The following is a 15,993-nucleotide window of genomic DNA, read 5'->3' on the forward strand; positions in this document are numbered from 1 at the left end:
CTGTAGGAGCTTATTTTAGTTTGCTTGGAGAGTTGGACTTGTATTAGGACCGATCACTCTAAATGAAATTTTTTGAAGATATCAGAAAATGGTTATGAGTGTCCAAAGATATCATAATGTGGATAATGTAAGGAGGACTGCTACTATCCCCTTTTGGCCGATTTTAATATGTCCTGGTGTACTAACCTGATTGGATTATCAAGCACACGACCTGGACATTTATGCTGTTACGAACTAGTGTATGAGCATCCAATATTATCATACTAGTGGCAGTAATGATGATAGTAGCAACTTACATGAAGCATGCATAGGAGGAATTAGTTCTTTCTCGGGTTTTACTTATTTGTTTCATACTCATGTTTCAGGGACTTCAAGCAATTTGAACCCAATAAGAAACTTGAGCCCAGATTCTGCTTTAATTTCCTTAAGTATTACATGCGGAGTTTACTCCTTTTTTTGCTCCCAATGAGTTTTCCTTTCCCATGGCTTTCTTTGCTGCTGCACAAAGTGTAAGAGATTCACTTATAATCAAGTGGAGCGCTACTTATGACCATTACCAGAAGATGAACATGAAGCAAGCTTATTATTTTGTCCATGGAATTTATCCAAGTTCTCTTACTGGTCTTTTCTGGTTGATCATGAAATATTGAAATAAAAAATCTCATGTTGTCTATGGAAATATAAAAATTAAGTAATTGTTCTCTTTTTGTAGGGCAGAGCATTGTTGAACGCTATTGGGAATTTGGAACTTTCCATGCCTATACAGATGCTTTGAAAAAGCTTGGACACAATTTGGAAGCTATAGCTAGTCAGGTTTGTTTATGCTTTAGATTAGCCATGTTTGAGGTACATGCTCATGCCATTTGTTTGCAGGATATAGATATTTAGTGTCCAGTAATGTTTTGTTAATGGAGGATCATTTTTATGATGGGAAATCAACTGATGATCATCAGCTCATCGTTAAGGTTCACTACCAAGTCCTCCACTTGCCAAATAATGATTGTGTGTGTAAATGTCTTGCTGCTAGAACAATATCATACTCTCTCGTGACTTTACAATGTCACTTGACTTCTATCATAGAGTAGAGTAGATGAAGTTTTAACTTAGTTATTTGGCTATTTATGGAGGTGGAAAAGATTACTATACCTTGTTAATATTTGATAGAACTATCAAACTAGAGCCCGCTATTGTACTTCTCTAATATATTGTTACTTGGATTGTTGTTACATTCTAGACGATGCTCGTGCTGCTGGTGATGCTGGCTAACAGATGATGCTCGTGCCGTTGCATGCGGGACAATATTGTTATTTCTGTCAACTTGACGCCATTGCTTTCCTGATCACTTGACGCCACTGTTGATGTTGTTGCTGCTGCCTTCTATTACTTCTTTGATCATCATATCTCAAAGTCTGTTGCTGCTTACCATGGTGCAGCTGTGCTATAGTTATATTGTGTTAAGCTGCTGAAAGACCCAACGTGTCCAATTGTATTTTTATTTTAATGAAAGTTTATAAATACATTCTTTTATTAATGGAAACATTCAAAGTTTACAATATATCTAAATCTTTGCTTTATGTGATTATTTAAGGTGCAATTTTCATTTTTCTGCTAGTGCAAATAAAAGTTCTTTTCTTTTTTTTGGTTGAACAATAGATTGGCAGCAGGTTCGACAAATAAAAACACAGTGAATACAAATTTAATTAATTGTAAAAAAAACTATTTATTAGCAGGGGTTAATGGAGAAAACCGCTGCAAATCAATCAATTGTTTTGCTGCGAATAACCAACTGCAGCAAATCAATTGATTGATTTGCTGCCCTGGCGTTTGCTGCCGCTCCAAAAACGCAGCAAATTAATCATTTTAACCGTTGCAAATAAATGTTTTTCTACTAGTGTAACCGGTCTCTAATGTTGGGTCTCTTTAACCATTTTTGTAGTAGTGTGCATAGCCAATACATGTTTTCATGGTCAAAATCACAAAACTTGCTTAATCAATACTAAACATCTTGAAAAGTGTTGGTTTTTAGCCTTGTTATAGTTATTGAGTGCGCAATTGTACTGAAGTAAATTTAAGATGTAGAGATTGAGATATAGAAATAAGAAGATAAATATTAAAGGAAAATACAATTCCAATATTTTTAATGTGAAAAAGATATTTAATATATAAAGACAAAAAAAACCAACAAATTACAAGCACTTGAACTAATCCCAATATGAAAGTAGGAGATCGAGTACAAGAAACTTGGGTGAATACTAAGTACAAAGGTAATAATGGAATCGTAGTAAAAAAAAGGTGGATAATATACAAGGAGGGGGTATTACTTCTTGTGTGGGAAGACTTGTGTATAGGTATGGCTTTTTGCGCATCTATTCCTTGATTGAATGCCCATCACCAATTTTTATAGTTAAAGATGGAGCTAGTTTAGAAGAAATTCCTGTAATATTCCAGAACTTCCTTCATAATTTTTGCACCCCTAATGTTTTGAAATTTTCACAAACCATATTTCTAGTTGCTTTTAATGTCAAGATTTCTCTACAATGTTAAACTAGATAATTCTAGCAAAATTATGAGCAAGTACTAACCTTGTTTGATTTTTCCAAAAGTTTCTAAAATATGCACAAAGACTCCACTAAAACAATGGCCAATTAAATTTGGGCCATACCAAACAAGCCTTAAACCAAAGAGATTAAGCTAAATAGTCAACAAATAAATGTCCCTCCTCTTGACTAATCATCATCGTCAACACCTTTGCCATTGCAATGCATAAATCAAAAAAAATTACAAGATGGTCTATCATTTAATTGAATATGGATATAACATGTCCAATGAAGTTGATTTGTCCAATAATTTTCGTATACTAGGAATTATAGACAACTTGTTAAGTTGATCACACTTCTTATGGACACTTCCACTTGATGTAGGGTATAAATAATTAGTTCATTTAAATGAAAATTAGCTATGCCACAAAAGATTAGATATTTTGGCTTTTTGAATATCATAAAAAACATCTACATTACACTCTACTCCAATTATATCAATGTGTTGTCAAAAAAAAAAAAAATATATCAATGTGCAAGCCAAATTCATGAAGTAATTTTGTTATAAATAATAAATAAAGAATAATAAATTACACAATTGATAGCCCAATAAAAAGCTCAAAATTGATACATAAGAAGATTGAAGAATTACTATAAGCCAAGACAATAAATTTGCTAGAAAAAATTTGCTTGTACTTTCATGTAAAATTATTTCCAAGGATTCAAAGAGCACTCTTCCATTGGAGTAGTATATCTCTCAGTATCCTCGCAATAATCATAAGTAACAAGGTTCCTCTTCACCCAAGCATAGTCCTCTTTTTGAGAATCACTTAATTCCCAAGAAGGGGCTTGATCCCACCAATGCTTTGTTGTGGTCGATACACAAGCAGGGTAAGGGTCTTCCCATTGGCACCCATCGACGCTGAAGTCCTTGTAGGCGGACACGAAAGGTGCCTTCTTCCAATCGGTTTTCTCAAGACCACCTCGTGTAGCCCAATCATCCGCGTTCCATATGCTTGAGAACAAGTACATTGGCTTCTCATCGGGGAAGAAGTTGTTGGGTTTGCCATTATTCTTGTATACTCTTATTGGTACTCGATCAACGAAAAATCTGTTCACATTATGAATATATTTTATAGATTGATCATAAATTTATTCATATCCATAAAAAATACGAAGTAATAGATGGTAACGCAAATAGAACAAGCTAAGCATTATTCAAATATTTTCATAGGATTTTATTTGGTTTACACATTCCTTTCCAACGACATTGTTTATCACTACCTATCAAACACACCGCGATTATTTATATTTAAGCATAACACGTGATAAGTACCCGAGATTGAATCTCAAATCGGTGACAATCAATTTAATAGCCTTGTTCATAAGTGACGTACAAGATAGCTAACAACTAAGCTAACCCTTCAACATCAATCTGTTTAAACTAGTTAATACTATTAATAAGACCATTGGAAATAACAATGTGTGATCAAGTATCAAATTGTCGGAGTTTTACATAACCTTGATTATACTTTAACAATTAATTAAAACAAGTAAAAAAATAAAAAAAATAAAAAAAATAAAATAAAACTTACACAATTTGGTGGGAGTTCCAAAGAACTGAATAGGTGTGATAATCTTCAGTAGGATCAAACCATAAAACATGCCTCATTTCTCTTCCTCCTGTTCCATTTTTATACACATTTGTTTGAATTATATATGGTTCTCCTGTTCTATTCCCTAAGAACTCAAAATCTAGCTCATCTCTTGTTGGTGATGCATCAACATCTGTGCACATCTGCAATAAAACACAAATTATTATCTCATTTCGGATTTAGCTGTCGCATTACTAGTTCAAATTACACCATCTACGTGTGTGTAAATAGTGGTTCCTAATAGAGCGGAATAATAAAAGTCTAAAATGGTAATGAAAAGAACTTACATAGTAAGCGGTGACAACACCAGCAGAATCACCACCCACCAATTTAAGCTTCATACTAAACCACCCAAATCTGTACTTCTGTTTTGTTTGAAACCCACATCCTGAAACCAAAAAGTCATGATAACTTGAGTTCAAAGAAAGCTAATGACTGTCTTTCCGTATCTAAAAATTCTTCCCGTTAAAACTGTGATTGTCTAACAGAAAAGTGTCGGAACACGAAAAACTTTTAATGACAGAGTTAGAGTGAGATATAAGTAAGAACAAATTATAATTACCACTTGTTTTGTCTAAGGAGAGATACCAGATCTGCCCATCTTCAGAAGTCTTGAAATTACTCTCAGAAAACATGATGTCAAAGTTATCATCAAATGATCCTTTTGTCAATGAAACAGCTGAAGATGATGAAAGAAGGGTAGCCATTAAAGCTGCAAAGAACAGAGGAATTGCCATTTGAAATACTCTGTTCTCCATTTTTGATGGGATTTTGAGTTTTCTCTCTCTTCCCTTCACTTCAGCTCTGAGGAAGAGCAGAGTAATCAATGCTCTGTTTTTAAATTGACTCTGCTTTGTATAGTGAAGTTAGGGTGTGAAACAGTTTTTTTTTTTTTTTTTTTTTTTTTTTAATAAAATAAAAAAATAACTAATCGGGTTTACTTTTTTTTTTTAACAAAAATATTATAATGATGTTGTCATTTATTTAATTATTTTTTCCCAATTGCACAATTTGTTTTGGGGGTGGGGTAATTATATTACTTATGCCACTAATCAAGCAATTTTAATTCGTTCATGGTAATGGCATGATACTTTAAGCTAAAGGAGTATGTATTACGGTGTACTTTTTGTGTGTGAAAATGTGTGTTTATTGAAAAATTGTCATGTGGAAGAAAAGAAAAGGGTCGGTATGTGCCTTTCGCTTTAAGTTGTTTAATTTTCATATAGAAATTTACGCATTATATAATTAGATTTGATGTATTAATCAGGATGAAAGCCGGTCTTTGATTTCAAGATTAACTAGTCAAAGCAAAATAGAAAGACAACACAAGATAAATTTGAAGTAGCTAACTGTTTTTTTGGGTTTAATAAATGTACAAGAAGTACAAGCTCTACAGCTGATTAAAACAATTTGTGTTTTTTTTTTTTGGCATGTCGCCAAACAATCAATATACATAATTAAGAGATGCTCGTAATTATTACGTAGTATATGAGATTAAATTACATCTGCATTATTTTTTAAAAAAAAACATAATAATTCATCCTATAGAAGTTTAAATCGTCAGAATTCACATGCATATATTCCAAGACTTCCAACCCATTACAGAATAAACGAATTACCACTCAATTTAATAAAAATCTTATTTATAAATTATTGACATTGGTAGAAAATTAAACTCACTGCCCAATAATGAATAATATGCTTGTAATAGCAAGTAGAGACAGAGTATAAGTGACATAGAATATATGGATGGATTATTGAGAATTGAAAACTGAGAAAATCCAGGCTGCCCATGAAAGGCACCATATCTTGTCGTAAAAATACCATATAAAATGGGCCCAATTGTTTGTATCAACACTATGTAACAACGTGATCTAGGAAGTAGACTTTCATTGGCCTAATAATAATAATAAATTATTATTATTATTATTATTATTATTATTATTATTATTATTATTAATTTTATTATTTAAACTAAACTTTCCCACCATCACCTTGCCAACTGGAATGAATGTGTCGGTTTTGATCTGTGATCTTGTTCTATGTTAAAAAATTTGGTTATTGCTACATGGTACAAGTCTAATAGTCTGTTACTCTATCCATTTTATAATTAGTGTAATTGTGTAATTAATAATACTCCTTAATTGAGTTTTGACACTATTTTTTTGACTAATTATCAATGAAATTAAATTATATTTATGAGGAGTTTTTATTTATTTATTTTTTTATTAACTGTGATTTCTTCTTATAATTACTGATAATCGAAAATAATGATAGTCAAAGTTTTGCGTTAAGATTTATAAGTAATTCCAATCGTCGCAATAATAAATGAACGGGGTGAAGCTAATAATGATTGAAGCTTAACCTATAATAGATTTTATATTCTATTACAAAGTTCCTCACATAATATTCCTTTGTGTTTGAAATGTGAAAAGCATGAATCTTCTCATATCCAACAGTAAAACTTCCATTTTGATCTGATGAGATGTATTTGGACCTTTAACATTCTTGTCACACTAGCTTTGATACTATGTTAATAGATCAACAAATTAAATCAACCAAAAAATTTAATTGATTGCTTAAACCTTCAAAAACAACGTAATTTAGTCATAATTTTTCTAATTTTTTTGCATATTTGGAGTTAAATTATATTGTCTAAAACCTATACTATAAGTTTAACATTACATTTCACAAGAACATTTGCCTAACGCCTAATGAAATATAAACTCAGGAGAACACAAAAGTGAAACTCTGATTAGATCATACGATTATATATGTATGTTCTTAATCTCATTTAAGTAGTTAACATAGAAAATATAGAATTTTGATTAATGTTGAGTTCATCCACTTTGAGAAAGGATAAAGTTCTTAATCTTCAAATAAAACAATGTACGGAGTCCTAATTACATGTGTTAAAGAGATTTAATCAAAAATTAAGGAATCCAATTAAGTTTGTAACCCAAAAGATTTTGTCTTCTGGCTGTCTCAAGGAAAAATGCAAGTTACCAATACGAGACAGGTGGAAATAATAACTTTGGATAACAAATGACCAACATGCTCATCGGTTACATGCATATATAATAAGTGTCAGATAATATCTTAACATAAATATCCTAAATATATTATTCTCCTAATAAGATCAATACGGAAAATATATCACACATATATTTTCCGATATTGTCTCTAACACCCTTCCGCAATCGTAACGGCTGTAACACGAACGTTGCGATTGGAAATTCTTCAAATTGTTGAAGTCGAGATGCACACTCTTGTGATGTCGCCTTCAATTTTATTATTATTTTTTTAAAAAAAAAAAAAAGAAAACAAGCTTTTGCAGCCACGGCCCTTTGCTGGTGTCCGTAGTCTTCTGCCACGGCCCTTTGCTGGTGTCCGTGATCTTTTGCCACGGCCCTTTGCTGGTGTCCATGGTTTTTTTTTTGGCACGACCCTTTGCTGGTGTCCGTAGTCTTCTGCTACGGCCCTTTGCTGGTGTCCGTGATCTTCTTCCATGGCCCTTTGCTGGTGTCCGTAGTCTTCTGTCACGACCCTTTGCTGGTGTCCGTAGTCTTCTACACGCTACGACCCTTTGCTGGTGTCCGTGGTTTTCCTACAAAACTTTTTTTTTTTTTTTTAAAAAAATAAAAAAAAAATACGCCAAACGTGGCTTTTCTTCATCTCCATGGAGATGTATTATGGAGAAAACAACTCACATACTCCATTAACCAAAAAAAAAAAAAAATCAAATTAAAGAACAGAAATTTCAAAGACTATTAATATAACGGAAGCAAATTATATGAATCCCACCGGTGGGTTTAACTTTCTAACCCACCGGCAGGGGGGAAATTTTTGTGAACGGTCCCAAGATTTAACTTGCTCTTGATACCATGACAAATTAATTATGAGAGAATAGCTTAGCTTCATTATTATTCATCAATAGGTAGAGTATTTATACAAAACCTACGAACATAAGATAGGAAACAATATTCCTAAAAGATATACTACCATAATCATAACCCTAAAGATATATTCTCTAGATAATATCTTAACATAAATATCCTAAATATATTATTCTCCTAATAAGATCAATACGGAAAATATATCACACATATATTTTCCGATATTGTCTCTAACAATAAGGACCAATAAAGATAGAGCGCTATGAAGTTGCTTTTATTTAATCCAATATATAATTACATGGTTTCTTTAATTGCTTTAATTTGCCAAACATAAGCTATAAGTCTTGCTAGTTCGATTCCATGTGATTAGCAAAGCCTATGCTAAGTTCTAATCATGATTATTGTTCCATTATTGTTTGGCATGTTGCTTATAGTTACATTGTCATTTTTTGTGAGAAACAAAATAATACTTGCTTTAATTGGCTTTCAAAAAAAAAAAAAAAAAAAATAACAATACTCCCTTTAACTGTATGTAAACATCATTTTTAGCTTTTCGTAATCTCAAAAGGCGATTAACCTTTAGTCATAACGTATTGAACAAAGTAAAATTATTGAAATAAAAGTTTATATTATTTCGATTTATACGCTACATACGGAATATTAGTAACAACATAGTGAGTACAATCTTCACCTTCTAGGGTGGTTAGATGTATTCCCCAGCCTCACAAGCTTTTAATTTGCTTAGGCTTAGGCTAGGCAAATTGGCAATACACCTAATATCAAGAACTCCTTAATGAACAATACTCCAATTAATACATACATGCATGATCAATCAAAACTCTAAACAATAAACACCCCATTTATTATCGTTACAGTTTCTATGATAAAGTGATAACACATCATAACTTTATAAACCAAAGGAACAATCTACACACCCATACCAACATACATGATACAAAGTATTACCCTAAATCCGATTGCTAAAGTACAACGAAGTAATTTGCCAAAATATTATTTTATTTAAAGAGAGAGAAGTCAAAGGATTTAAGAAATAACAAGTTCAATCAAATATAATGCAAGTAACATGTGATATGCCTTTCATTGACATTTCAACTCCCATGATCCCATGTGTCGGTGCTGAATGTGTTAATTAGAATAATGAGAATAATATAAGTGATTAAGCTAAGTTTAGTTATGCTTTAATTTGATGATGATAATTATGATCCACTAGTGCACTGTATGAAAGATTAGTGCAGTGCAGTATAGACGTATAGTACTATACTAGTAAATGTGACCAAAATTAAATATTGGTCCACAAGAATATGAAGTTTTGACTTACAGAATACAAATAATTTATATTTATACATTTAGCGAGAAAAAATGAACATTAAGACGGTTTGGCCGAGTGGTCTAAGGCGCCAGATTTAGGCTCTGGTCCGAAAGGGCGTGGGTTCAAATCCCACAGCCGTCATGTTTTTTATTTTTTCAATCATTTTATAAAATTGGCAACCTTGCTCTTTTTTCTTTAGGCACAATTAGCTTTTAAAAAATAAGTAAAAAACAAAGGTTTAACAGATAACTAGGTAAGAACTAACAATTATTTATTTATTTTATTTATTTTTAATTTTTATTTTTAATTTTTTATATATTCTTTCTTTGAATGTATGATGAAAAAAAGGCATGGACTTTTCTCTATACTTTGATTTGGCTCAAATTTTATTTTTAGACATGTTCTTTTCAGCTTAATTTCTATTCAATTCAGCTTTAATCAGTAAATCAGAACAGGCCATGACTTGCCGTATTTTTCCCTAAACAAGACAAAATATGATAGCAGCTTAGCAAGGGACTCAAATTAATCTAAAGTCAGTGTTGACTAAATTAGACAATATTAATATATCAATTGAATGCACATAGTCATATTTTCCCATTAACTTGTAACATGACCTTTCATGACAAATCACCACCATCTATATATATAAAAACCACAAGGGCGGAGATAAGAATCGATCTCAGAATCTCCTAAGATCGTAGGATTGGGAGAGAGCTCTAACCACTTGAGCTATCTATATATATACTATGAAGTATATACAAAGTATTTAAGATTGCAGGGAATAATTAACTCACCTTGGTTATCATTAATCAATTAAGTAAAATTGTTAAAGACTTGATCAGTCATTGTTTTGCATTGATTCTTTTGGGTTGGGAGTGGCTAAGTTCTAGTTTGCGCTTTGATTAAGGATAGCAAGTAGTGTTGGAAAAAAAAAAAAATCACTTTAATTTCTTGATTCATGCTATAAAACTTTTAGTACAACGATTTATTTTGAGAGTTTCTCTTTGTGTTACATAAGAACTATACTATGCAATGTTATTGTAGCGACTAATTACAATACACTCAAAATAAAGGGGCATTATAATATTTCTCCACTGTCTTGATTTATACTTGTATACTACACTGATACTTGTATACTACATTGATACTTGCACTCTTGTAAAAACCACACTAAATACAAAACATACAAAAAAAAAAAAAAAAAAAAAAAAAAAAAAGAAGAAGATTGCAGTTCCACTCTTGAAAGTGTACAAATAAATGATTTTCGCTATTCAAATGAATGAACAATTGAGAATTTTTTGAGTGTAAGATAGACACCGTGACTAAAGGATAAACCTAATTTGTTAATGGAAAATATGACTTTACCTTTATTAAACACAATTTTAGTATCTCTAATCCCAAGCTTCACTCACATGAATGAAGAACACAAATGTCCCTCACTAAAACACTTCATTGTTACCATTACATCAAGACATTCTCTGCAAAATCATCATCAATCTCTTCACCAACTTCATCTACTTGGAGAATCCTAGCCCAAGAACGCCAACTTATCTCACAAATCTCCTCCATTCTTCTTCAAAGAAATAATTGGCAATCTCTTCTCAAAACCCTTTATCTCTCTTCTAAGTTAACCCCACCAATCTTCCTTCAAATCCTTCATAAAACCCAAGAAAACCCCCAAATTTCCCTCAATTTCTTCAATTGGGCAAAAACTAATCTTGTTGGGCTTCAACCAAACCTCAAAATCTATTGCAAAATCTTCCAGATTTTAATCGGGTCGGGTCAAACCCACCCAGTTAAACCCATTCTTGATTCGTTCATTGGGGTGAACCCACCAACCCAAGTTGTGTGTTCTATGATTCAAGCTTGTAAAGGTACAAACTTGCAACCTCTTGCTTTTAGTTCAATTATAGAGTGTTATGCTCAAAAGGGTTTCTATTTTGATGGTTTAAAAGTGTATAGAGAAATTATATCATATGGTTATTTGCCTAAAATTAGTTGTATGAATGTTGTTCTTGATGTTTTAGACCATGCTAGTGAGTATAAATTAGCTTATTGTTTGTATGGTTCAATGATTCGAAATGGGATTGTGTCAAATGCGAGTACTTGGACTGTTATTGCTAGGATTCTTTGTAAGAATGGGAAATTTGAGAATGTTGTTAGGCTATTGGATTCGGGTGTTTGTAATTTGGCTGTTTTCGATTTAGTGATTGATGGTTATAGCAGAATTGGTAACTTTGGAGCTGCAATTGGTCAAGTAGATGAGATGTGTGAAAGGAATCTTGAGCCGGGTTTTTGCACCTATGGCTCTATTCTTGATGGAGCTTGTAAATTTAGGGATACAAATGTTATAGACACGGTTATGTGCGCTTTGAGAGAGAGGGCATTGCTTCCTGAGTATCTGTCGTCGAAGTATGATGATGTTATTAGGAAATTTTGTGAAGTGGAAAACTCATATGCTGCTGAATTTTTGTTCAATAAAGCACGGGATGAGGGAGTTGGATTGGTAAATGCAACATTCGAGTGTATGCTTAGAGCATTTTGCAAAGGAGGGAGAGTAGATGAATTACTAGGGTTGTATCAGATAATTTCAAAGGAGAAAGTTGTGATGCATATGAGTTGTTATGAAGAATTGGTTGAAAGTCTTTGCCAGGGAACTCCATCAGACAAGTTGAACCAATTGTTGATACGTTTAATCGTGAAAGGGTTTAGCCCTTCTGTATCAGGAATTTCCAAGTTTATGATGAAGCTGGGCGGGGAAGACAATTGGAAAGATGCAGAAGCCCTACTGATTATAATGTTACAAGCAGATATATTACCTGATTCTGTTTGTTGTCGCTTATTAGTAAAGCATTACTGCTCCTCTGGTCAGGTTGATTCGGCACTGTTGTTGCATAATAAGCTGGAAAAATCTGAGATATTATGGGATGTCACAACTTATAATATACTTCTTCGTAAACTGCTTACAGAAGAGAGGGTTGACGAAGCCCTCAAAATATTTGAATGCATGAGAAGTAATAATGTGGTGAATAGAGCAAGCTTTTTAGTTATGATTAGTGGATTGTCTCAAGTAAAGGAAATGAGAAAAGCCATGCAAGTTCATGATGACATGTTGAAAATGGGTCTCAAGCCAAGCTTAAAAACTTACAAAAGCTTGATATCTGTTTTTAGATAATGATTTGAACTTGCCACATCTTGGTTGAATTTCGTCTATCTTGCCAAAAATCTATTCCTAACTATGATATGCCATGAGATAATGAGATATTCACATGAATTTTTTTTGTGTAGCGTTGGTACATGAGTCGGACCATTGTCTCTGTGAATTCCATCTTCTGAGTGTCCTGACTGCGATAATTACTTAACAACTAGGAGTTGCTTGAAAGTGTTTAATACAAGTATTTCAATCACTAGTCTCGCAAGCAGAATTCCAAAAGTTTGTATCAATTGATGATGTGATATGCAAAGCTAAGAGTTTGATTGATGATGGAGCCTCTGAATATAAGCTCAATATTATTGAATGCTTAGATCGAGGGGATATACAGCATCCGGGAATCCTTGTGACCGAATTTTTTAACTTTTGGAAGGCAATGTATGACTAAAGTGCTACACATGCTGGCAGTGGGATGAGGTTAATCCTAGCCAGTAAAGAAATGGGGATGGGATAAGTATTTCATGCCACAGCCTGTAATTATGGTCAAGAAACATCAAAGATTGGCAATTATTTTTCAATCAATCATATACCTGAGTGATGAACTTCAGCATAAACAGAATTACTGAACTCTTGGACGCATAATGTGTTTCTTGGCTGGCTTCCTCTGCCTTCTCTGCATTATACTAACATGTCTCAGGTTTAGGCGATAGTCAGAAAGTTGCTAGCATTGTGACCAAAGTGATATCTCAGTCTGAATATGCTTCTCATGTGATTGCTTAATCAACAACCAGCAGAAGTCAAAGAACAAGAGAATGGAGGAGAATGAAGAATTACTTTCCTCTGCATTTCACATTCAAGGTCGCGACAAGGATTTTTTTTTATCTATCCCAGTAGTTCTGCCTTAACCTCTGGTGGATTATTCTCTGTATTATATTCCAAGTTATGAATAAGATGATAAATGCTACAGTGAAGAATGGGATCTTTTATGGCCATTTCATTCAGACGACTTCATGTGATGGTTCTAAAATGAGTGTGCATGTTGGACTTGTTGGAATTCTGAGTGGCAAATACTACTTGTACAACACTACAAATGCTTTGCAGCTGAACCAAATATGGACATTTTCAGGCTAGTATTGAACACAAAGTATTGGGGTTTGGAAGCTTAAGATTTAAGAATTAAGGAGTATGACATTGGTTATGGTCCTTGAAGCAAATGATTTGTCTGTGTGATTTGGTTTCAGATTTATTTCATTAATTCGTGGAAGATGTTAAGCAAGCAATGGGATGTCAAATTTTATTCATGCACCCAAGTGATGCTGACACCGTGTTGTTGAGTCTGCGTGAGCAAATACTTGAATTCAATTTGCACTTTTGCAGTGGCCTTCACTTCAGTCTGTATAGCATTCCTAAAATTAAGATCTGTTGTGGTCTTTTTTTTTTTTTTTTGGCCTTTACCACTTCTATCTGTATAAATGTAATGGATGTTGAGAAGAAACTATGAAGTTTCCTGGAGTTCTCTGCTATATCAATTTGGTTTTCTGAACCAAGAAGTCTATTCTTTACATTCAAAACCTCAAAATAATTAAATGGCTGTGATGATTTTGAAACTACATCGAATTAATCAAATTGTTTAGTTATGGTTTCTTAAATACTTGCAGTTATGTGTTATCTCATAATAATTCAATTCAAACTATTTGGATGGAAGGAAGTTTGTGGTCTTAACAAATTCGAGAATGCAAAAAAAAAATGCTGCAGTGATTTGATTCTATGCAGCTGCCCATGACCAATTATACGTGATTTTTTCACACGTGCAGTCTTTTACAAGGTCATGCCAAGCAATAGTTTCAGCTGCCCCAACATCAACTCATAATGAACGCCATTGCTTGGTTTTACTCATGACTGTTAAGCCTCCGTCCTCTTCGATCTAAGGTTTAAGTTTACCGTTGTTTACGGTAGACAATGACCTGCAAAAACGCTTTTATATGGACTATGGAGCATCATTCTATTCTGGCAAAGAAATATGTCTTTGTAGTTTCGGTTCCTGATAGAGTAGTAAATTTTCAGGACTTGTAGACATGTTTCCAGTGGCGTCCTAATCACAAAGTTTGGTTGTTGATTATTTGCAACTATTTGGTCTTATTTCAAGCAGCAAAGGATGTGCAACCTAATCACCTAAATAACCGGCCTAACCAACAAAATAAATTTTACTGTAAATGGGGCTTTGGCAGTCTGCTGTTATTTTCCCGGATTAGGCACACTTTTGTTTTCCTTAATGTGGCCTGTCCATGATTTGCCTAGTCAAAACTAGGGGTGTCCGTTTGATTTTCGGTTTGGATTTAGTCCAAATTCGATCCAATCCAAATTATTATTCGGTTTTTAATTTTCCAATCCGATCCGATCCAAATTTCTTTCCCAATCCAATCCGAATTAAAATTCGGTAATTTGGATCTGATCCGAAATTCGAATTATAATATATTATTTTTTAGCGCCTAATGCGATTATAAAAATTAAGCTTCCCTACCTTATAAAAATTAGGAGATTGCGCTTATGAATGGGTGCACGGACCTATATACCCTTCAAAATGTTTGTTTACGTTCTTACCCCCCATATGTAATTTCTTACATTTTTGTCCTTCCACGTGTATATATGTTATGAGTTTTGAGCTTTCTCTCTCTTTACATTTATGTACTTTTAAAGTTCACCTCCCATGATCGAAATTAATAAGAGATTCTATTAGATGGATGAATAATTTAAAACATCTTTACTCAATTAATTAAATTAAATGGAAAATGAAATAATAAAATTTAAAATATTTGATATTTAATGGGGACTGTAGTTTAATTGCTTGACAACTCTATCAACTGGACAAGCAAAAGGTTGTTTCTTTGTGAAGGTCAAAACTAACGACTTACACATAATTGTGTTTAAATGACATTGAGACCAATGAAATGAATCTGATGATTGTGTCGAAGTAGATGTACTAGGAAGAAAGGAAACCAAACTGACTACGGTGAAAAGGTAAAAAAAGCAAGAAGGAAATCACGGGAATTATCAAGGGTTTAAAGGCTACAATTGAGGCTGCATAAAGCTTTTTCTACTGCATAACCAAATTCATGTTTTTGGAAGAAAGTTGCCAATGCAAGCTGATATTTTCTCCGATTGCCTGAATGTTAATGTGTTATGCGAGTCGGGTGTAACTGTTTCTCTTTTTTAGTTTCATATATAGTTATTCCCATATGATTTGTGTAGAGTAATTACTAGGTTGGGTGAGAGTATACACTTGCAAATAGTTAATGCTTCGGAAAACTTTTCCTTTATTATATGCATATGCAATGTTAAATTACTTCTGTTAGTATATAATATGTACTTTATGATTAATTATATTTAATTTATTCCTAATTAAGTTTGTAAATGTTTTTGCAAT

General features: G+C 33.0%; 1 protein-coding gene, 1 non-coding gene and 1 pseudogene across 2 annotated transcripts; 2 read left to right on the plus strand and 1 right to left on the minus strand.

The window, feature by feature from the left end:
* Window positions 1–3,086: 3,086 nt before the first annotated feature.
* LOC145579532 (putative xyloglucan endotransglucosylase/hydrolase protein 8) lies at window positions 3,087–4,995 on the minus strand. Its single transcript, XM_081636772.1, has 4 exons — window positions 4,755–4,995; window positions 4,480–4,580; window positions 4,133–4,335; window positions 3,087–3,648 (listed from the first exon to the last, which is right to left on the minus strand). Exons 1-4 carry the CDS (start codon window positions 4,948–4,950, stop codon window positions 3,246–3,248), a joined length of 903 nt encoding a protein of 300 aa, XP_081492898.1. The 5' UTR covers window positions 4,951–4,995; the 3' UTR covers window positions 3,087–3,245.
* A 4,484-nt stretch (window positions 4,996–9,479) lies between these two features.
* Window positions 9,480–9,559, plus strand: TRNAL-UAG (transfer RNA leucine (anticodon UAG)). The gene has a single exon. It is a non-coding gene; the product is annotated as a tRNA-Leu (tRNA).
* Window positions 9,560–10,813: 1,254 nt separating this feature from the next.
* On the plus strand, window positions 10,814–14,176 carry LOC145579533 (pentatricopeptide repeat-containing protein At4g21170 pseudogene; annotated as a pseudogene).
* Window positions 14,177–15,993: the final 1,817 nt, after the last annotated feature.

The sequence above is a fragment of the Chenopodium album genome, chromosome 14 (genome assembly GCF_948465745.1).
Source record: "Chenopodium album chromosome 14, dcCheAlbu1.1, whole genome shotgun sequence".
NCBI lineage: Eukaryota > Viridiplantae > Streptophyta > Magnoliopsida > Caryophyllales > Amaranthaceae > Chenopodium > Chenopodium album.

What these genes read in the sequence shown, in the direction of transcription:
- LOC145579532 (XM_081636772.1), bottom strand. Translation starts at nt 4,950, where the DNA reads ATGGAGAACAGAGTATTTCAAATGGCAATTCCTCTGTTCTTTGCAGCT. An exon ending in CTCCTTAGACAAAACAAGTG is followed by an intron (nt 4,581 to 4,754) that starts GTAATTATAATT and finishes TTTTGGTTTCAG; the next exon opens with GATGTGGGTTTCAAACAAAA. An exon ending in TGGAACTCCCACCAAATTGT is followed by an intron (nt 3,649 to 4,132) that starts GTAAGTTTTATT and finishes TAATGTGAACAG; the next exon opens with ATTTTTCGTTGATCGAGTAC.